General features: G+C 39.6%; 1 protein-coding gene across 1 annotated transcript; it reads right to left on the reverse strand.

The window, feature by feature from the left end:
• Positions 1–1,721: 1,721 nt before the first annotated feature.
• Positions 1,722–7,861, reverse strand: LOC137193785 (kidney mitochondrial carrier protein 1-like). Its single transcript, XM_067605154.1, has 9 exons — positions 7,636–7,861; positions 7,369–7,516; positions 6,896–6,990; positions 6,507–6,592; positions 5,495–5,590; positions 5,227–5,351; positions 4,561–4,684; positions 3,754–3,834; positions 1,722–3,136 (listed from the first exon to the last, which is right to left on the reverse strand). Exons 1-9 carry the CDS (start codon positions 7,697–7,699, stop codon positions 3,095–3,097), a joined length of 861 nt encoding a protein of 286 aa, XP_067461255.1. The 5' UTR covers positions 7,700–7,861; the 3' UTR covers positions 1,722–3,094.
• Positions 7,862–23,736: the final 15,875 nt, after the last annotated feature.

Below are 23,736 nucleotides of genomic sequence, written 5' to 3' on the forward strand. Positions count from 1 at the left end.
AAAATGTCACACTGTTCCTTTAATAGTGATCTCACCATACTTCATTTTTATCATCCCCTAGACATTGCTGTAATATTCCTTAATATTCCCGCAGGGGTTTGCTCTTGCGTCTCTTTCTGAAATTTACAATCAAATTTCCTCTACTGTTTTGCAGAGAAAAAAGAGTTCCTAAATGATCATTTGACATGCAGGATCTATTGCCTCAACTTGTTTGAAATCCTTCACAATCCTGTTCACAGGCCAGACATACTGTAGCTGAACAATTCATCAAAATATTTACTACAGGCACAATTTCAAATTGCAGAAGGCTGCACTTTTTTTCTCAGAGAGAAAGATGTTTCAGACAGCCTCCTAAGCGAGCTATTTTATTTTGATGTTATGCAGAATCCCTGGCCTGTAAACAATGTATTTTCAGGGGAGGAAATCATTCATTTTACTCAAAACTAAGCACTCAGGCATTTTTTGAGAATCTTTCAAAGCTGAGAAAGAAAATCTGTTCTGTTGTATTTCAAGCTATATCTCAACTGCAATATTGAGCAAAAAGAAATGGCAATAGGCCTGTGATTTTTTTTTTCTCTCTGTCAGCACTGTGCAGTCCAGATGCGGCGCAGCCCTTGTTCCAAATGGATCAACAGACTACGATAGATTTGTCTCCTTGTCTACATTTCCATCCGTTCGTGCATTTATCCATCCGTGTGTTGCAGCATGCAGCATTTTCATCTGAGAAACGACTGAAAGAACAAAAAAGGAGGAGAGAAAGGGCAGGGTGTTTGGAGCAGAGCGGAGCCTTATCCCTCTGCCACAAAAGCTCGCTCTGATCCCTGGAACACAATAGAGCCAGCCCTCCTGCACCCTTGGGCCAGGCAGCAAATAATACCCATAATGCAGCATGGCTGTGACTGCCGGAATCCCTCGTGGCTATACTTGTCCAGCTTGTAGAAGACTGTGCCAGGGATGTGATGCCAGGCAGGCTATAATGCCAACTTATACAGTGAATGCCAACTCCTGGCAGAAGCCACACATTATTCTTATTCCCTCTTTCAACTGGCCTTATGGGCAGTGTGGGATGTTTTTGTGCCTTAATTTGACATAAATGTCAGCTGGTTTTGCCTGCCCGGTATGTATGTATATACTGTACACAAGTTTAACCCAGCAAATAAACCAGGAACAACAGAGAGACCCTTGTCTCTTCCATCACACGCTGTGGCATTGTTATTTAATGCAGCCGGCTTGTCACACCAACAGCATGGCAGTGCAACTTATGGTGGTTTAGATGAAGCAGATACAAGTTTTCACACAAGTAATAAGTCTCATGGTAATGCTCCCTAAATAAAAGAACAAGGCGCACAGAGAGACTGAAGTTCAACGTTTCCCACTGCACTCCCTTGAGCTCCCATCATCTCCTCAAAACAGCTCTGATGAGTGAAAACTGGGAATTTACCCACAGAAACAAGAAGAAAAATTACATCTTAGACTCTCCCTGAATAATTCATGAGTCACTGTTTGTGAGATGCTGCACGAACATGTGTGTTTGAAAGAAATCGGGCAATCCCTCTGAAACAACATGACTGTGCTAGATTTGTGGCCTCAAAGTTGAGGTCTGGGAATTTAAGAAGACTCATAAACAGCTATTTGGAGTCAACTGGGTCACATTCTGTAGGATGAGTGCAGCTACACAGCGCCACACTGTGGCCACCACAAAGAAAAACACCAACACAGCATAGGTTTCTCTCTTTTATTTCAATTATACAGAACTAGAGCAGCATTTACATCAACATCAAAAAGTATGACAAAATGACATCGGCTTACACTTTGGCAGCAAAAGCAGCTCACACATAACAGCCAGCGATATATTCATTGTTAACAATGAAAGCATAGCTCACAGAAAGCATACTGCGTGCAAATACAGTACATGAAAATATACCTGGAGTTAACTGTGGATCATGTGCAGTGGTTTTAGTGCCTTCAGGCAATAAACATCATCAAATGACACACCTCAGACACCCTAATCCGTCCTGGTGGTCTAAACTTAAAAAGGGTAAGGGGGTTGAGATGAACATAATATGTGGGCTTACATAATGTTTCATAATGCAAGTTTCAGTTTTTACAGTGACGTGTTCATTAACACAGGAACCCATGAACCCAGGGAGCACAGCATCAACCCCAACTTCCTGAGGATATGTTAACCGTCTGCACTTGCTGGCATGAGGAACAACTAGTCTCGCCACATATGAGCATGTGATATGTGTGTGTGTGTGTGTGTGTGTGTATATCCTGTTGCAGCACCCATTGGCTGTTTATACAACTGTTATTTATCACAGTACACCGTGATGTATTCTTGGCTCTAACTCAGCAAATACTCCATGAAGACTCTTAGAATAAATAATAATTTCACCTTTACACACACCCATCGCTCAATTTAGAAATATATATATATAAAAAAAACAAACCCCACCAGATCTTCATCCATGTCTGTTGACTCATGCACACAAACATTTTTCATCTTTTTCAAAAGGGAATGATCACTGCGATTGTCAGCTGCTATCTGACTCAGGCATCGACAGCCTGTACCACAAACTAAGGCACTCAGTTTGGAGGCCACTTCAAGTGTAGAAGACTGAAAACCCTCATGTGTTTTTTTTTTACTCATGACTTTAAAGCCATTTCAAAGCAGCTTCTGATTGGGAAAAGATAATTTATGAACAATTAATGGAGTCAGAGTGTTCCACATCCTAGATTACCAGTCATTAAATTAATAAATCAGGTGACATGAATCCATGGAGTCAATATGAAATTTAAGTGAATGCTTAAGCTTAATGTAGCAGTTGGATGAGCTAAAACAGATATGAATGTTTGTTTGAGTGTTTAAGTTGCTTCCACACTTGCCACAGGCTTTAGGAGATGTGTAGCCCCAACAGGAATCAGGCAAATTCTCATGCCGCCCTGAACATGGGTCAACATCAAACTCCAATTGACCATTCACTGGCTCCATTAAGGTTCCATCCCAATCAAGCCATTCCCCGATTTTTGGTCCTCTCTGCTCGTCTCGGAGCATGTGCACATACTCGTCTCTTCTTCGCTCTCATCCTGCCGATCACACATTGATCTTCTTCAGCTGCTCATACGTGAGGAAGAACTGGACGCGGAGTAAAGGAACACAAGCGAGATAGGGTGGACATTGTTGTTTGCGAGGGGAATGTGAGGTGCACTGAGGACGTTTTGGCTCCTTCTGTACTTCAGCTCAAAGCCTTCCTTGTTGCCCTTTCCTTATTACCTCAGTCTGCTCTGCTGTAACTCAACAATTCAATAATCTCATTGCATTTTTAGGCCTGGTTGGAGCTCAATGACGACCTGCCAGCCCCTCTCTTCCCCATGTGACTTCCTCATTTCACAATACCTGCTTGATTATCTTTAATCAGATCTTAGCCTTTGCAGAAAGGCTATCATAGAGTTCTCTCTCCACCCTCTATTCCTCTTACCCCCCATCAAGGGCCCCTTACGTTCTCTCTCACCAGGGGGGCAGTGGGGAACTGAGTCAGTAGTTTCACAAGGTTACATAACAGAATTAGCTAGCACTAAGCTATAATAAGCTGTCCTCCACTGAAGCACGGCTCAGAATGAACACTTAACGTAACCAAATGCATAACAGAATTTACAACTTTTACCCCGCCAATTTCTCCAGCTCAAAAGATGTTGCATCACAGAGGATATATGTAAACAAAGCAGTGAAGTAATGAGATCATTAAAGGATACAATGATGTTCCATGGTCCCAGGCGCAGCCAGTTGGGAAAGAAACCCTTGTAGAGGGCCATGAAGCCCTCGGAGCGCCATGTCTGAAAAGAAAACAAACATGTTTAAAACCAACTTTAACTTATTTTCCTTTGATAATCATGTGAAAGTGCTCCCTAGGTGGTTTTTAACTGGGACTGGGAAAAATCAGTGACATTAAGGTTTGATCTGGATACTTAACATTACTACATGAGTTATAATATTTGTCATCACGGGAGCCAAAAATCAAACACAAACTTGCACCTCTTCATGGAAACAGACTGGTGATCGTCAAATATAAAGTAATAATTTTGATGCTGCTTTAAATGTCAAAATATTTGCGGGATTATTCACAGATAAAAGTCAGAAAGATTTCTGTACTTGAAGAGGCACACAAGTAATTTATTGCTGCACTTCCATAAACTTGGAGAACTCACAAGAGACAAATAAAAAAAAAGAATGGTGAATTGAAGCAGCAGAGGCTGAGATATCTTAGTCTCTGGTATGTCTCGAGCTCCAAAAACTCCGGATCCTACATTTCCCAGAATGCAACCAATCGCATCTTTTTGTTCTTCATCGGCGGTTATTTTCACAAACTTGCTCCCTCTAAAGCCACAGAAGACATTATACAGCTGTTGCTACAACTGTTCACAGGCTGAATAGGAGTCCCCATGACGACCACACTGATCTTCATTTGCAAAACTGTTGGAGTGCTCCTTTAATGTAGTCATCCACAAACACCACATCAACAAGAAGACCTACAAGATCTCCTGTCAGGAGTTTTGACTGACCTGCAGTAGACAGTCCAGTGTTCCCTGGTACAAAGCTCCTCCTCTCTGGTTCATCATGCGCGTCCGGACTACGTCCACTGGGTTGGAGGCCAAAGCCCCCGCCAGTCCGCATACAAAGCTAGACCTGGGGGACCACAAGGGACAGGCTTTAGTTGTTTGCAGCAATAGCAAAAAAAATATCTCAAAGTACAAATGGAATGCACAAATACCCACACAGCATTCACTGCTATTAATACACAGAGTGAAGAGAGCTTTTGTCAGCTGCAACCTTACATAGATATCCAGAAATTACAGTGTATTTTGAGATGCTTGGTGTTTGTTGAGTAATGTCTGAAATAGAGCACAGAACCTGGCTGTTCATGCTGAGTGTGAGCAGCAAAGAAAAATGCAACGATAGAGTAGTGAGCAGACAAGGATTTGTAATTTTGCTTCTAGTTTTCAGACGTGAAAGTCAAATATAAGGCTCACTACAGGTCAATAACACTAAAAATCATGATTTATGTATAACCAATTACAATCTTGTAATTTGAAGTGTGTTTGAAATGTCGAAATTCAATCCACCATAAAAGGGATTAAAGTATATCTTTCCCTGAGAAGCAATTTCCTGCCAGTGATAACATCACATGACAGATGGCAGGGACGTCCTCAAGTATCTGCCAAACTTACAAGAAGTGTGTGTACACAGTGTCCCCCATGTGACCCGACATGATCAGATGCTTCTTGGTAATGTCATAAACTGGTAGCTCGACCCCGACCACGATCGCTGCCCGCTGAGCTGTTAGAGAGACACCCTGACAGACAGACAGACAGACAGAGGAAGCAACATTAAAGATTTGAGTAAAAAAGAGTAGTGTCTGTGTTACCTGACACCCACTGACATACAGTAGAGGTCATTAATTAGTACAAGTAAAAGCATGTTTCCAACTGTGTGTACCTTCCACAGTCCTCGTGTTCCCTCCTCCTGGTAGATGTTGATGAAGTTGCCCATCATACTGCCCTGGATCACATTTCCCTGAGCCTGCATGCGGATCTGCAAGAACAGACAGAGCGAGTTGTCCACAAAGTCAAACTTTTTTAGACAATATAAGCTTGCACACACACTCAACCAGTGTTGAAAGCTGTAGGTTCACTAAGCCATGTACGGGGATGTATTAGTCAGGCCTCATTGGAATGCAAAGTCAAAAAAAGTTAGGGATTTTTGGCGTGCAGTGTCCTGAAGTATTTTCTCTATCGCTGTTTCCAGGAACCTTCTTCAGCCCAGGCTTGACTTGTCTTGTTTTCATTTACAATGGCTGCTGTTTACAGATCAGCCCTGGTTTGCTGTCTGGCTTCATGGTGACTTGGCAGGCTCAGCTAGAACACATCGTGATGAAAACATAATGTTCCTAACCTGCAGCCATGTCTACTAGTTTGTTAACCCTTGATAAACATACACACTGTAGACAAGAGGTCATTACGCCTAATAGGGCATGGTGAGAAGAAACCGGGCAGAACATTATGAGTACATATAAGCATGTGCACACACACGCATAATATTTATGCACCAATATCATTTACAGAACACTATGTTAAGCCTTGGGGGTGGCAGTCTATAAATAATCCACTAGTGGGGTCTTGATAGCACCAAGATGCCCTTCACGCCACTAGGCAAGCTACCAAAAGAACACACCTATAGACTCATCTAGAAACGGCTTATAAATCCCTCTTGTATTCAATAAGTACTGTGATTGCCTTAGGACAGTCTTTCACAAGGGTGCATGAGTAGCAGCAGCTGTGTGTACTGTTTAACAAAACAACACTGAAAGAAGACTTTTGCACGCCATACAGCAGCTTCAAGGAATTAGTCAAACCTGTTCTACTGCTTTTGTGCACAACCGGCTGCAGGTTCAACACGGGACAACACAAAAAAGTAGGTCAACTCAGTGTTTATGTGCAGCATCAGCTACCTTCAGCACATCAGTAGGGTTGGCAATGGAGGAGGAGATGACTCCAGCGAGGACACCGCATGCCACATTAGTCAGCAGTGTCTCATCTGAAAGAGAAGAAGAGTGGGAGGCAGATTGTAACTGTGAACAAGCAGCATTTGATACCACGCATCAGCCAATTTATCTTTACAGTGTTTTACAGATGCACGGTTATAAAAAGCTATTGGTATATAAAAATGAGGTCACACAGGTCTCATACACAGGCACATCTGTGCCTCCTCTGTGACCTTCAAGAGGAATGTGCATGTGTCAATGGGTGGCCACGAGCAGCCTGCCAAACTATGTGTTTAAGTGTGTGTGTGTGTGGGCGTGTGTGTGTGTGTGAGACAGAAAGAGAAACTGGGACTCACCCTCTGGTCTGTCAACCAGCAGTCGCTTAAAGCTCTGGTATGTGCCAATTTTTATGGTCCCATAGGATGCCTGGCGCAGCATGGCAGGAGCTATTCTGTAAAAGTGAAGTCAAGTTCATTTCTATAATCTAATACCACAGTGCTTCACACACACAACTGTGAGTCCTGATGACACAGCCAAAACCCTTTCACAAAAACCTTTTGGGGAAAAAATATCCCTCCCAAAATCTTAGCATAAAAGGAAAAAACATTGAGAGGCAAATTAGACAAATGCACCCCTCTTTGGATAGATGCAAAAGGACTGCAGGAAAGATAGGTGGGACAATGGCTGTTGTTGCAAAAGCAGGAAGTCTGCATCAAAGAGGAACTGTAAACATTAATGAGGAAATACAAAGTGCAGTGTGATTGTAACGTGACAGCAGGTCCAACACACGTTTTTGAGACCGTAAAACTCACACATCCACCATACTGACCCTGAATAGAGAGCCCGGAGCCCCTCCTCTCTTCCCACCCTGGCTAAAGTGTGGAGCATGCCTCTGTAGCGGATCTCTCGGTATTTGCTGTCGCCCACTTGGCCTTGAACTTGAAGGCGCGTTTTGGCTAAATCGATTGGGAAAGTCCCTGCAACACAGAGCACGAGACACTTTCTGATAAGGCTCTAACACACAACCAAGATTTAAATGATTAACAGTAATCCACGCAGCTCGGCCTCCTCGCCGCTTCCTCACACATCAACTCACCGCATTCCGCCGTCACAGACGCCAGACCGCCGAAAACAAACGGCTTCCAGTTGACGTTGGACATTTTTTCCTGCCTTGTAACTGAGTCACAATGAAAAACCTCCCGGGCGAACCGGCACAGGGGGAGGGCGGGCGACAATATGAAGTCTGCAGCTAATACTTTAAAAGGTGGAGCTGCGTTTCAATCACAGTCGGCGTTTGAGGAGTCCAGCCCGGCGTCCCTCCCCCTGCCGCCGGCCTTGGAGGAAGGCTCCGCCCGCCGCTCCCCGCCCACCGACAGTTGCTAGGCAACCGCGCCAGAGACGAAAAAAGAGAAATCTTTTAATAGTTGCTCACTTTTAGCCATTTTGCCCCTGGGAAACTTCCTGTGGCGGACACATCCTGTTTAATTAAAAATATGCCCTCTCCAAATGAAAATAATTCAGATCTATTTTGCCAATTCCACAAATATAAGTCAAAAACTTCAAAATTTGCCTCAAATTTTAGAGCTTTTTTATTTGTATGGTCTATTTACAAGCAGCGACATGTTAAAAAGGTCAAGACTGCCTTAAACACATAGGAACCGCTCTGCCAAACATGAATTTACTTATTTTTTATTTATTAATCTTTAACACACCCCTTCACTCAATAACATGCAGAATGATGTACATGCAGTTTAACACTAAAAGGCTGTTTTCAAATTCATCTGCTGAAGTTTCTCTAGTCTGTGCTCACCCTAAATCTGAGTTTAAAGATCCCCTCCAGACATGTTTTAAGATGTATATAAAATACTCTACTTTGAATAATGTGATTGTTCACAAAAAAGTTCAATTATCTCGTTAAAATCTTTCAAATGACATCTATTCCTTCTCCCTCATTAAAAATCCAGCAGCTATGAATATGCAAATATTTTTAAAATTAAAATTAACTACTGGACAGAAGATGTCTCCTACTTCACTGTAAAGTTCATCCTCAGTGTTTGTGCACTGGAGGTTTCAAGTTTCCACATCACATTTGTGTAAGTTGCATATTGGACCACGACTGGCTCCAAACTAGTTGTGATGTTACAAATCATACTTGTAGGTATATACTTTAAACTGAGATTCAAGATGAGCACAGAGAAACTTTTCCTCTTTCAGCAGATGAATGTGAGAACGGACCTCTGGTATCAAACTCTGCACATACATCATTCTGTGTGAAGGTCAAACATCCAACTGAGGGAACAAGAAGAAAAACAAACTTTTCAGCACGTGGGGACTTTAGGGCACAGTATGTACAAGCATGATTATGTGATATCACAACTAGTTTAGACGCCAATCATGGCCCAGTATGCAACTTACATAAGCAATGTGGTAACTTGAGGCCTTCAATGAAATGAGAGTGCAAGAGCTAAAATTAATGCACACTCTGACTCTCTGGTGTCTACCCATGGGAGCCTTATTTGTCATGCATGTCTTATAATTCTATTAGGGTTGCTTTTATATACATATATATTTTTTTTTAATTTTATATTTTAAAAAAATTTAATGATTACTTTTATAGCATGTTTGGGGTTGGCCCCTGATTATATCACTGACTCACTAACCCCTTACGAGCCTGAATGCAGCCTGAGATCCTCCAGCAGAGGTCTATTAGTAAGTCAAGGCTAAAAACCGGAGGAGACCGAGCCTTTGGAGTCAAGGCCCTGCATCTCTGGAACAATGCTGGAGGCATTGTCAGGCAGACTGGCTCTATTTATTCTTTATTTATTTATTCTTAATCTCTCTTAAAAATGCACTTTTTCAGAATTGCTTTCTCTTGAATCGGTTATTCTTCTGTTTTCACTTGACTTGTTTTTACTGTATTTTAGAAAATAATACCTCGCTTGTCGTTATTACTGTATCAATTGTACTTATTATTTATCTAGTAATTTCTCTTGTTTTATGTCTTTGTAAAGGACTTTATAACTTGTTTTTGAAAAGTGCTATATAAATAAAGTTATTATTATTATCATATTATTGTAAAAAAAGCAATATGGACTGTGATATGTATGGCTGTGTGTCAATTCTTTCTATAGTTCAACACAAAATCCTACATATCCTGTTTGTTACCATCACTAGTCTACAGAAGGCTGATGTGGACTCATATTTATAGTAAATATGACCTGAACATGACACATAATATAGTCTATATTATGTGCCTAAAACCCTGTAACTGTCATGCTTTCCTCTAGTACAAAACAGTAACATATTGTCTAAAACTTTGAACATTTTGTTGTCCAGCTGCATAATACACATCAACATGCTAATTTTACCAAGACAGTCATGTCATAAAGTTTATTTAGTGGCTTTACCGGTTCTCATACCACTCTCTTGATGCAATGCAACAATGGTTACAGCAACTTACAGTAATCGATTTGGTACCTGAAACAAAGTCTGCAGAAATGTACATTAAGCTATCTTGGTTTAACTTGTTTTAACAGACTAACTATTCTTCATGTGTAACTGGGGTACGGGAGAAGTTAGAGCTCATGATGTCTTTGCTCAGTGTTTTTCATTAAACAGAACTTAAGCCTTTGGTATGCCTAGTCTACTGTTTTTATGAGCTCTCCAGAATAGAACCAACTAAAAGCTTGAAAGAACAAATGAGTCTACAAACATACTCTGCAAGTGGTCTTGCAACCTTTTTAAATACTTCTAGGTTAATATGACATCTGAACCCGGCGAGAAAATAGAACTTTCTTCTCTCATCAGCTCTGCAGAGAGGTCAGAGGTCACAAAACATCTGGAGCTCATATGTCCCTTTTATCACATTAGATTTCCAAAAGATGAATGTTATTAAAGGAAAAATTGCATTAATAGTTACAAAACAGACAGCCAATCTTATCGTTGATTGCCCAAAGTGTAATTATGATTAAGAATAAGCAGTAAAATGGAGGATTATGTTGGAACATAAAGATTAAAAAAGATAATAAAGTGTATAGTAAGTAAGTCAGTAAGTAAGTAAGTGAATCTTTATTTATATAGCACCTTTTTTAACACGGTTACAAACAAAGGTTACAAAGTGCTTTACATCAACATCGACATCGCATATACAAACACAGAAAGCATACAGCAACCAGTCACCACCAAGAGCACACACTTGAAGTTATCAAATGTTATGGAAAAACCACCCTAAAAAGGTGGGTTTTTAAATATTGTTTGAAACAGTCAACAGACTCAACTGATCTAATGTGAGGGGGGAGATTGTTCCAAAGTCTGGGTGACATGGCAGCTAAAGCTCAGTCTAAAGGCAAAAATCAGAAAAAAGATCCGCACACTGTCCTAGTAGCTCGTAGTAGCTAAAGCTCAGTTGCCTTTGGTTTTTAGTTCTTCACGTGGTATGGCTAACAGGTTTTGGTTGGATGACCTAAGTGACCGCTAGGTAGTGTAAGGGCTTAGTAGCTCAGTAATGTAGGCCAGTGCCTTATAGGGCCTTATAAGTGATTAAAATAACCTTATAATCGATCCTCAACTTGACTGGCAGCCAATGCAGTGAGACTAAAATAGGAGTGATGTGAGATCTATGGCCAGTCCTACTTAACAGCCAAGCTGCTGCATTTTGTACAGGCTGAAGACGTGCCAGGGCAGCTTGACTAAGGCAAAAAATGAAGGCATGAATGATATGTTTTAAGTCAGAGGCCAATAATAATGGTCTGATTTTTGCAATATTCCTTAGTTGAAAAAAACAGGATTGAACCAATTTGTTGACATGGTGTTCGAATTTCAATTTAGGGTCAAACATAACACCAAGATTCCTAGCGTTTGTTTTGACCTGGGGGCAAGTGGGCCAATATGCCGAATTATGTGTAGAAGAAAAAAATCCAGTAACACAGCATTACTAACAGATCTCTTTGTTCATCCAGTTAGGGGTGACCAACAACCCTTGGTCCTATGCAAAGAGCATAAACACAGGAACAAGTACACATTTGTAAATTCCTACTGTTACATACATCTTCATATTAGTTCTTTGATTAATGTCTACACATGATGTATAGTAATACAAGTAGGTGTTATGTCATACCATATTCTGCTTCAGTCATGTTCAGTCAGTGTGAGGGTGGATGTTGAGGACACTGACCTTTAACACCATTTTTGTCTTGGGAACCTCCAACACTGAGGCACGCAGATGTCTGTGTGCATGTTCAGCTACCCCATTGTGGTCAGTGTCATGTTACTGAGTTATTGAGGTATTCAGGCCATGCACTTAATGCAGGCTGGACAAGGTGGTCATGAAGGCTACTGTAGCTCTGTCGTTAAGATGAACGTGGACTCACTTGAGGCAGCAGAGCACAAAACAACACATTGCTTTAACTAAGAAACCGCTTTATCATTTCTATTGGACAGGCTCAGCCTTCTTGAACGCTTTACTTAAAGAACTATACATTTCCCAAACAGTCAGTACAGTCTTTGCTTCCTCAGTCTGCCAATATGCCTCTTTACTGCATCATTCCTTCATAATTCCAATATGTCATCATGTGTCACTGTTTGCTCATGTAAATATGATTTTACTATGTGTAACAATGTTTATGTTTACACTGTGCTATACCTTTTATATAATTTTAATGTGTGTGTGTATGTGGGGAGGGTATATAGAGGATATGTTGAATTGTATTGTATTACTACAACCTTCATTGCAATGTAGGTGATATTGTGATGTCGTCACTGGGTGATTGCACAGGTGGTGATTACCATACCTGATTCTTTATTAGTTTTTACATAGAATATTTTTGTGTTGTTAATTAGCGCTTAAGTTTAGTGCTTTTGCAGTCACTGAAATTCATTCAAATCTGTCACAGCATCTCTTTTGATATACAGTATGTTTATTTAAATTAAATCAACCTGTATTTTTATAGCATGTTTTCTTAAAGAGTCCAAAATAGAAATAACAGAATAGTAATAACACATAAATACCAAAATATCCACAATAATAACAGAAAAAAACATGAATAAAAACTGTAGCATTGAGGAGCAGTAAAATAATTCAGTAAACACGTTTCTTCATATACCTCATATAAAAGTATGAATACCTTTCATGCATGAATTATGAAAACCTCAGTCAGGATTTTCTTCCTAAGTGTTTTTATTCTCATTTAGGCATGAAAAAAAAATTTGAACTTAATTTTTTTAAAACATGCATTTTTCAAGGAGTTTTTCACATGTCCACTCAGGTGGACAGCATGCGTTTGAGTTTTCAATTGAAGGAATATGTATTTAACAAACCAATTAATAAAATGATATATTATTTGAAAACTATAAAATAATATATATTTTCAAAGCTGTTAAACTAATGTTTTAATATATCTCAACATATTCTAATACTGTTCAATGCAATGCAAAAACGCTGAAACTTGTTCCTGACTCCACAGCCTCTTCCCTCTGTCTTACTGTATTTATTAGCACATGATGAGAGATGACTTGAAATGCGGAGGATCCTTCTTTTCTAATCCAGACATTCTTTTGAGGTGCCAGGCATTCCCTCAGCATCCTCAGGATCCTTAACCCACTCAGCCCCCTCAGCATCCTCAGCCCCCTCAAAAGTGAAAGTTACAGTCTAATAACATAAATCAATTGATTTACAGCCAAAAAAGTTACTCCAGATGAAGTATTTTCAAGAACAACAAAGTTGCAGTGACAGTATAATTGTAGTTGAAATATAGTCAGTGATGCATGATGTCCAACTTAGTGGACAGATGATTAATCGTCATTTTCTCCCAACATACAATCAATACTTGGAAATTTTAAGAATTGTATTACTCCTTAGTTGTTACTTGATGTTACAAAATTTTATTTACCTGCAAGGGTCTACTACCATAGAAGGATTGGCAAGATATTTCTGAGCTGCTGGGTGTTTCTGGCCGGCCTGCGGCCATCTTGGTTTTGAGTAATTTGTGTTGCACTTACAAAAGCTGGCCAATGGATGGCAGTGTATGGGATGACACACTAGCATTCACTGTGGTGGCTGATGTGCAACTATACCATCAAAACCCATGCATATATAAGAAAATGGCTTTTGAAAAGCTGTCCATTGTAGTGACCACGATGCATGAAAGGGTTAAAGAAGCATTGAGGTCATTAATCAACACCAGCCAGTCGCTATATTGAAAGACAGTTACCTGGATATAGTTAAAAGTTTAATATTTACAAGAATAAAGCCTCTACTAAATACGTCCTCAGATTACCAAGCCTTTCATTACTTGCTTGGTTTACTCAATACTATACACAACACATAAGTACAACACTCAACACTCATGTCCTCTTAAAGACATCAATGCAATGTAAGTTACTCCAAATTACAAGAACAACACCTGTAAATTTGATGTATTTTACACCTGTAAAATACATCCTCAGACATCTAAGCCTTTCAGTGCTTACTTGCTTGGTCCCTTGGCCATAAAAAAATGACCAATTACAAAGAAACAAAGAAATACAGCCCAAAATATAGAGATATACTACAATTCAATGTGTACCACTTAAAAGAGAATAATACCAAAAATGCAATACCTGCTATAAAAGTAGTATGTGGCTATATGGAATATGTACTGGGTGTGAAAACAAATCTCCCTCTGGGACAATAAAGACATCTATCTAAAACATAAAGGCAAAGAACTCACAAATAAAGGAGTGGAATATGTGAGTTTAGAGTGTTTGTTGGTAAAAACAACACTTCATATGTCTTAAGTGTACTTCTGAATGTGTAGACAGTCTCAGAAGTGTTGAAGTCTTTTGGCAGGCGGTTCAACAGCTAAACATTTTCTCATCAAAGGACTATGAAGTACGTGTGAACATGATGGAATTTAAATCTGTTTTTATATCTAAAAACCTCAAAGTCTAAAATATATGGCCAGCCAATGAGATGATTTTAAAACAGAAGAGACATCTGATTGTTTAGGATTCATCTGGTGTGTTATAGTGTTATCACTTTGCCACTAGAGGTCAGGACAGCACAAGTGTGTAAATATTCCTCCAACGCCACGGCCCATTGCACAGATTATTGACAACACAGTTCAGTCTCTTGTGCTGGTGGCACCACCACGGGTGAATAAAGATAGACACATAGACGCATATATTACATATAGGTCAATCAATCATCACTTAATGAGTGGACACAGATAGCAAGAGGACAGCATTTATCCATACTGGGAAATACAGATATGACAATATGTACATATAAAGCAACAATGCCCAAGTGAAAAAATAATGTACTTCAGTAAAATGCATTGATATATTGCAAGGCATGTCTCAAGTACATTTATATAAATGTGTACTTATTGGAAATAGATTGAAAGTATATTAATATTATGCTGTCATGAAATACTCAATAGTATATTTTTTACCACTCTCAATTTAAAATTGAAATAAAGTGTAGTTGTAATAAATGGACTACGGTGAAATACACTCACCAGCCACTTTATTAGGTACACCTGTGTAACCTGTGTAATCCAATGCAATCCAAAGAGCTCTGCCATAAATTCTAGTTTTACGAGGCTTATACAGTTCAGTTTTGTTGACATTTTCAGAAAGGTGATAATTCTACTTCATGTTTATTATTGAGGTTGTAGTGGTCGTAGTACTGAGTATTGAGTCGTAGTTTTTGTCTACTCCATTAACATACATGAAGGGGGCAAAATATTAGAAACACCTTTTAACATAATGCACTCCAGCACACTACCACCACCCACTACAACCTCAATAATACACATAAAGTACAATTATCACCTTTGTAATATAAAAAGAATTTAACTTAATTTCTATGTCTCTGCCAATTTTATGTACTAACATTAAATACAGAGAAACCCTTTATACATAATTTGAGATTACACGAGTGTTGTCACGATCCTGTGTCCTCTACCTGTTGCCACTCTCTCCCTCTCTCTCCCTGCATGTGACAGACTTTGACCATTTAACTGGGGACAGCTTGTCCAACTGGTTACAAAAGCTGTGACCCCAATTGGGAAAAAGCTGATTTTTGGGTCAGTGTTATGGTTTGGGTTACGCAAGTAGTGGTTATGGTTATGGTAAGTCTCCAGGAAATTAATGTAAGCCTATATAATGTCCCCAAAAGTAACCAGGATTTGACATGCGTGTGTGTGATTGTTTGCAGGTGTGCCGGAGCCACACCAGCTGCACTTCATCTCAGTAATCAAGCCCTCTACAAATACTCAGTCCTGCCACTTTCACTCTGCCAGATTGTAGACTCTGCTACCCGTCAGTGTTACTGCGCCATGCTTCACATTTTAGCAGAGTATGTTTAAATACATGTTAGTACAGTTTAAAGTCTCAATTATATACATTTAAGGAACATTAAGTTACACTTAAAGTGTTCTGGAAATGCTCATGCAATATGTAAAAATATATTAATGTAAATGTACTCTATTGGTAGTACATTTCATGTACATTATAAGTGCATTTTAGTTGAGTTTATTTAAGTAAATTGGTAGTACACTTTAAAGTCTCCCTTGTAATACATTTGTAGGAGTTTTCAAGTACACTTAAGTGTAGTGGAAATGCTCAAGCAGCATGTAAAAATACACTAGTAGACTAATGTAGATGTATTTGTAATCTATTAATGTTAGATTTTATGTACATTCAAAGTACAATTTACATTACATTACAAAAGTATTTCAGTTGTACTGTAAATTAAAGAAAAGCATGAGCAAACATGAAATGATTAGTACATTTGCAATATATTAAGTATAATTAAAGTTGTTCCATTTAGCACAGTCAAGTATACTTAACACACTTAATACAGCATGGCTTTTGTACAACTTTAATACTATTTAAGTGTAATAAGTACAAAAATAGATGTTCCAATTTACACTTTATGTGCACTATTTAACAGTCTGGACATAAGTACACTATAGTTACTGTTGTGTACTAACATTTAGTATACTTAAGTGTATTATTTTTTCACTAGTGCATAGAGGTTGTCTGTATAGGATTTGATTTTTCATGAATGACATGCTTGTCTGAATCAGTGTGCTCTGCTTGTCAAAACAGATTTTCACAGAAAGAAAATATTGCTTGTGTAAATACCTCAGTTTCATCTTATCTGTTTTCTATCACATTTGTCCTACTGGTCTCAGCTTCTGTGAAGCAGTGGGTTCATTCTCAAGACTGCAAGACATTCATCTAGAGGATGTTTATTATGATCATATGCTAGTTGTATTGTTTGATTAATGGGTTGGCTATGGGTCAGTAACCTCAGTATTGCCATCAGTACATTATTAACGACCAAGGAGAAAGAGGAGGTGTGTGTATCACTGTGCATGTTTCCGTGCGTGCATGTGAGTGTGTGTGTCATGTGCGTGGACGAATGCTACACACAACATCGACGAACGGAAATAGATGAATGGAAATATTGCAGTTTTATCTGAAACCAATAAGCAGAGGGAAGTGGGGTGCGCCCAAAAATGGCCACATTTAATGTGGTGATTTGTCAAAAGGAGCCTGAGAACAGACCTGGGATAGAAGAGGAGGGGATATATCTGTGTTTGGTGGCGTACAACATGAGAAGGGAGAATACATTTGTGTTATTTTGAGCAGGGAACTCAGAATACATAAGCCTGAATTACTATATGTCTAGAAACAGAATCATCATAAACACTTGTTTCATATTTGTGAAAAAAGCTGTGACACTAAAGTGAGGCATACATGGGTAAATGTGTATTACTGTTGCAAAAATCTGCAATTCAAGTGTTCATGGCATTATACACACATGTAGAAACACATCCACACACTCTAGTTTGCTGCACTGATTGCATTATCCTCTGGCACAATGTGCATTGTGATGTTATTGTGTCAGCTAAATAGGGAGCACTTGTTTTGTGCTCGCCATGAGTGACTGCAGGAACATCGTACTAATGTCACTAAGCATTACTTGACTGGTGTTTTACACAAGAAAATCCCTGTGTAGAGAAACGTGTGTGTGCATGTCTGCCTGTGTGTGTGTGTGTTTGTGCGTGAACTGTAACATATGACAGTGAGTTAAGAGGACTGGTGTTCATAACACAACATATTACAGTGTATGACCTAGGATGTATATGGACTCAATTAGAGAGTATGCAGTTATATAACCATATGCTAATTGTATGAAACACTCCTATATCTAACACACACACACGTACAATGTCATCTACATGATGGAACATGTTTCATTATGTTGTGATTATTTGTTTTCTGCTGAGATTTTGATGAGAGCTAGCAGGTAGTTAGTCCAGGTTAGCATGAAGACTGCTGGCAGGTGTATTTTGTTACCTTCAGACAGAACCAGGCTAGCTGTTTCCCCCTTTTTCCAGTTTTTATGTTAAGCTTAGCTAACTGTCTCCTGGTCCCAGCTACATACTGTATTTGATGCAAAGACATTAGAGTGGTATTAATCTTTTCATCTAATTCCCAGCAAGAAAACACCATGCCATGGTGTGTTAAGGCATAAGGCCTTTTCATGCTGAAGGGTTTAAACACTCGCACACATGTCCTATATAAAGGAAATCATGATTTCTGCTTTTGTTTCTTTCCCTCTTTGAAAAATTACAGTTAAAGTTACATTTACTTAACTCGATTTTAAGGAGAATGACTTACAGGTGGTTTGAAATCCCAATTTCATTCAGTTATAGCTGTAAAGAGATTACAAGACTAAACCAGTGCGCTTTCATAGGCTTCCCACCAAACATATCGGTGACAGTTTTGCCTGTATGACTTGTTTTTTAAATACTGTGTAAAAAATGTGTAGTTTTCTTAGTGGGATAATTCCAGTAATTATTTTTCTTCCATTAAAATATCAGTGCAAGGTGAGCATGCCACACATACACACACACAGACACTGGTGTTGTTTTGGTCCCTCTCTTCGTGATGAAGTATTTTTACCCCATCCTCAGGGCAGCACTGAACTTAATGGGAAGCGAAGGCTTGTCCACAATAGTTAGTGTGTGTGTGTTTGTGTGTGTCTTCGTGTGTGTGTGTGTGTGTGTGTGTGTGTGTCTTTGTGCGTGTGTGTGTGTGTGTGTGTGTGTGTGTGCGCGCGCCTGTCCTAGTTGTTTACCATGCCCCCTCTCACTCTGCTCCTCACACCCTCCAGCTCTGAGAATGTGGACTCGTCGCTACAACGATGGATGTGACATGCTGCATTCTGATTGGCTGGGATGGGAGCTGTGGCCTGCCCGCTCCTCCAATCTGCATCCAGACTGGATGTGAGAAGCGAGCCGCAGTTATACAAAAGCCTCACATCATAGTGACGCAAAAATAACAGTGTTTTTCCAGACCCATATTCTCCTATAGTCATATTTATTATTTAAAATCCGTGCTTTGAATTTTTATTTTAATGACCATATAAGGAATTCTCATAAGACGTCATCACAAATCCACTGATAGCCTACTCCACCTGTTAATCTCCCTACATTTCAGTGCACTTGTGTAGATTAATATGTATTCCTTATTCAGTGTATACAGACAGGGTAAATATATGGACAGTATAGCCGGTGCAGTTGTGCTGGGGCCCGCGGGGGTGGGTGGAAGTGGGGGGTGGAGGAGGTCGTGGGTAGAGCAGGCCCTCCAACAATGTGTTGGGTGGAGGACAGGCCCTTGCGAGTCATTCACATTGCCACCTGGGGAATACACCTGTGTTCAAAGAACTTATATTAAATTAAAAATGGTGCCATTTGCCATATATACTCCCTCGAAAAAGCAAATCCATCTCCGTCATGGTTTTCTTTTCTTTTCTTTTCTTTTTTTTTTTTTTGGTAATATAGTCTGAACCAATCCATAACAAAATTATAGGCTTATTCTACATAAACTATTAAAACTATAAATACAGTACTAAAAAAACTATTCAATTAAATGAATAATTTCTTATTTTCTTTAGTATTTTTGTCATATACAGATATGCAATGATGATTGCTGGGTAATATGTATGTTGTCCAATGTCAAATCTCATCATGTGATTAGTCCTGAGATGATACAGCAAGTTTAGGCGCAAAATCTGAACGTCAAGACTGACAAGCGGAGCACATGCAAGCCAAGCAAGCAGTCATGCCTTTTAAACATAAAATCGGCGGTAAGAAAAAACAAGAAAGAAAAGAACAGGAGGAGAAGATAACAAAGCTCCTTAATTTAGATTCCTTTGGCTTTTTTATAAACAGTCACCAGCCCACAGATGACCCCCCTCTTAGCAGCAATGCAGCAGTTCAGCTGACATCAGCATCGCTGCTCTCAGTGATGTAGCAACAACCATGCAGCAGGTAACGTTAGGATAGCAAGCTAGATATAACATTAGCCCTAAATAATCGTAATGTTAGGCTATTGTTAGATATAAATTTCAAGACAAGTTACACATATGTTATGGTAGGTTTACTAGGCTACAAGTTGGGTAAATTATGGTTGCTACCAGGTGAATAGCCAGCCTATAAATTATTATGGTTAGCTAGCCAATAGCCTGGTAGATGCTAGGTAGGCTATTCCTAGAATTAGATAACACATACAGTCAAGCGGATGTCAAGCACGGTTTACGTTGCGGCAGCATGTTCAGGCCCTGTTGTTGGTGAACCACAGGCCCACAGTACAGTAATACTCAAACACAGTTTAGAAAAGTCATGGTGTTGAGAATTACCACTGGGTGATACATTGTTAGTCTTGTTATGAATAATAAGAAGATATTAAAGGACCAGTGTGTAGGATTTAGTAGCACCAAGCGGTGACGTTGAAGATTGCAACCAACTGAATACCCCTCCCCCTCCCCTTTCAAGTGTGTAGGAGAACCTACGGTGGCTGCAAAGCATGAAAAACGAGAAAGGCCCTCTCTAGAGCCAATGTTTGGTTTGTCCATTCTGGGCTACTGTAGAAACATGGCAGTGCAACATGACGGCCTCCATGGAAGAGGACCCACTCCCTATGTGGATATAAAAGGCTCATTCTAAAGTAACGAAAACATGTTTCTTAGTTTCAGGTGATTGTACACTAACTAAAACATACTAACATATGTTTTTTTTGTTAAATATTGCAGCTCTCTTCTGTCTCGTTGTGTACTGTAGGCTTAATTTTACTATCATCTCTTGCCTTCATATCAATTAGGAGTGGACTTATAAGGTCAAAATGCCTTTTGTTAAAGTCAGCAGTCATTTCAGCACCACAGTGAAATAGGCAGCTCCCCTACTCTCAGGCACTGATGCTTGTTTTCATGTTTCAGCACTTCACAGTGTTGACAGATTCCTTTATCTCTGCATCGTGCGCACATGAATTTATTGCCGTTTGTAGAGCATGTTCCCATGTATGTTCATGAAGTAGCCTGTTTTTTCAGTACTGTTCGATAGGACACACACACACACATACACACAAATTGATGGGCCTTTTTCCCTCCGCCAATTATTGCATGATTGGGTAAGCAACCTTGAACAAATTTCTTCATTACTGTACTCGAAATACTGTACAAGTGATTTACACCATGACACAACAATTGTGCAATAGAGGGTTTTGAATCGCAGTAATGACACATCTGTCACACTCTGCCTGGACTTTGTGTGTTTTTTGGTCTCTTTGTGTTTTTGTGTTTTTTGGAGTTTCCTGTGTTGCACCTCTGTCAAGTCCTTCTGGTAATGGTTTGTTTGTCATGATTTGGGTGGTGGGTTTAGAAGACTACCTTTGTTTAGCTTAGGGTATTGTGTTTTTTGGTTTTCTGGTTTCCCTGTGTTTTCATGCGCTCCTCCTCTCACCTGCCCTGCATTGCCTTCATTAGCCCTGCTTTTTCCCATTCCCTGATTAGTTTGGTGTGTTTTTATAGTCCACTTTTGAGTTCAGTTCTTGTCGAGTCATCTGTGTTTGTTCCTTTGGAAATGGTCTGTGTTCCTATGTTCCTGTGTCTCAGTGTCTCCTGTGAAATTTAAATATTTCTGCATCTGATCCTGCCTGCCTGCTGTCATCTGCGTTTGGGTCCACCTGCTCCACTCACCGTCATGACAACATCAGTGCATGTTTTGATTGTTACTTCTTTGAAAGTTTACATCACCAGTAACAACCATTTCAATCATGGACATCAGCTGATGATGTCATCTCTGTTCTGCGAAGTAAGCCGACAGCAACAAGCAACTGGTTAAACTGGCTGCAGAAACAGTTTATCAATGTCAAAAATAAACTTAACAGTAGCTCAGCTATAGGCTACATATTTACCATAGTTTATAGGTTAGGTATCTAACAATTCTCCTGGCTGCTGATGTGTTTTTTTTTACCTACATACCTTCCCAACAGCAGCTATAGTTATGTAAGCATTGTGGCTATAGTTGGTTGCTTAGTTGACTTGTTGATTTGATTGACAGTCTGTTTACGTTTCTGCGTGTCAGAGTACTATCCATGGTTCTGATAGCTTTCTCTTTGACCTCTCTACTTTCCCAATACAATAGCCTAACACTGTAAAGTCCAACACATTGTTGGTAAATATATATACGCCTGATAGTGTGTGTGTGTGTGTGTGTGCTTCATTACTAGTAACTAGCATGCACTGGGGCCCGTCCTATCTAACTTGTGCACGTCATGATTTTGCCAAGTGCTTGTTGTCCTGAGACCAACATTTTGTATGACACCCCTAGGGCAACAACTGCCATTGCTAATTAACGTTTGTGATGTCATCACAGACGCTCTGCTGCCAATGCTTGCAAAAAAAAAAAGGAGGTAAAAATGGCTGTGCAAAGACGTGCTCTACCTTTTGCCACTGTATACAGAACCTGCACACCTGCAGAGGTTTGTGTGTGTGTGTGTGTGTGTGTGTGTGTGTGTGTGTGTGTGTGTGTGTGTGTGCATGTGTGCCTGTGTGTTTGTGTTACCCAGGTTTGTGATTTCTGGTTGTCCACTAAGCATCCAGCCTCTTCAAGGTTACTGTCCTGTCAGCAGGATTCCCTTATCAAGGCTGTCCGCTGCTCACTGAAGGCCTCTAGAGAGCTGAAGGTGGATAGATTTTCTCTGAAAATGGTCAAATTGGAAAAGTTGTAAGAAACTCGAATGGAAGCGTGACTTTGCCAAGGCCTTTGAGGTTCACCTCAACCTTCAGTTAATAACTTGTAAGAACAGCTGACTTACTGCACCTTGATCTGCCCTTAAGGAAGTTTCTGTTGTCGCCTAGAGGAAAGAGGAGCGGGATGATGACACGGAATCCAGCTGTTTGAGATGTGATGTATGTATAGGATGTGAAATATGAATGCGGAAACATCCTCAAAAAGATCTGCTGGAACACATCACTTGGACAGTCTTAAAGTTAGATCATGTGTGTAAAAACATATTGAATTGACTTTTTCTGGATAACAAAACTAAAGAACACCAGAAAGTCTTGCAGATTGATAAGGGTTTGAGGTTCAAATTGTTGTAAATAAATTTAATTGATTGATAAGGTTATTGGCAGTGTGCAGAATGTTTTAGTGGAAAATGTAATGGTGATGTAATACAAGTGAGAACAAAATGCTTAATTGAAATCACAGTCTAATATATTATATTGACAGCTGTTGAGGTTGTGAAATGAGGACGGGCCTGCGCTGGCAAGTGGGAACAAGTTGCAAGTTGCTGTGTTTAAACGAAGACGAAATTAGCAGGAGTTTTGCTTCGTCATGAAACTCCCCTTCACTCAAAAATGTGTTTTAACTTAGATTTGAGTTTCGCTTGAAGATTTATGTACTGTTTGTGGAGAGTTCTCCTTCAATCTGATGTGTTCATATAAGCTTGTGTTCATACTCTGCATGAATTTCAACCTAGAGGTGACATCATATACACACTGTTCATGTTTTTCTCTGATTTTGACCAAAATGCCCTTTGTGATAATCAACTATACAACTTTAAAAGTACTTTAATTTCATGTCAGGACTATGAAACACAACTTCAGAGGCTCATAACTTCTAATCAAGAATGTGATACAGCTTATGTTACAATGTGTGAGATAAGCAGGAATAATATTTGACAATACTATAGTATAGCAACTCTGCTGTTGCTTTTCCCTTGTAGGATAAACCGCAGAGAGACAGTGAATGGGGAACTGCCTATAAATGTATTACAGTTGTTTCTTTTCTTTTTACAATTGCTAACAGCCATTTCTCAGTTAATGCCACATCTTAACTGCACTAATGCAACCATTCAT

The sequence above is a fragment of the Thunnus thynnus genome, chromosome 12 (assembly GCF_963924715.1).
Source record: "Thunnus thynnus chromosome 12, fThuThy2.1, whole genome shotgun sequence".
Taxonomy (NCBI): Eukaryota; Metazoa; Chordata; class Actinopteri; order Scombriformes; family Scombridae; genus Thunnus; species Thunnus thynnus.

Bases quoted from the DNA above. Each gene is read 5' to 3' on its own strand.
- LOC137193785 (XM_067605154.1), bottom strand. From the start codon at position 7,699: ATGTCCAACGTCAACTGGAAGCCGTTTGTTTTCGGCGGTCTGGCGTCT. The intron at 6,593-6,895 runs GTGAGTCCCAGT...CTTCTCTTTCAG, and splicing joins GCTGGTTGACAGACCAGAGG to ATGAGACACTGCTGACTAAT. The intron at 5,352-5,494 runs GTACACACAGTT...TCTGTCTGTCAG, and splicing joins GAACACGAGGACTGTGGAAG to GGTGTCTCTCTAACAGCTCA.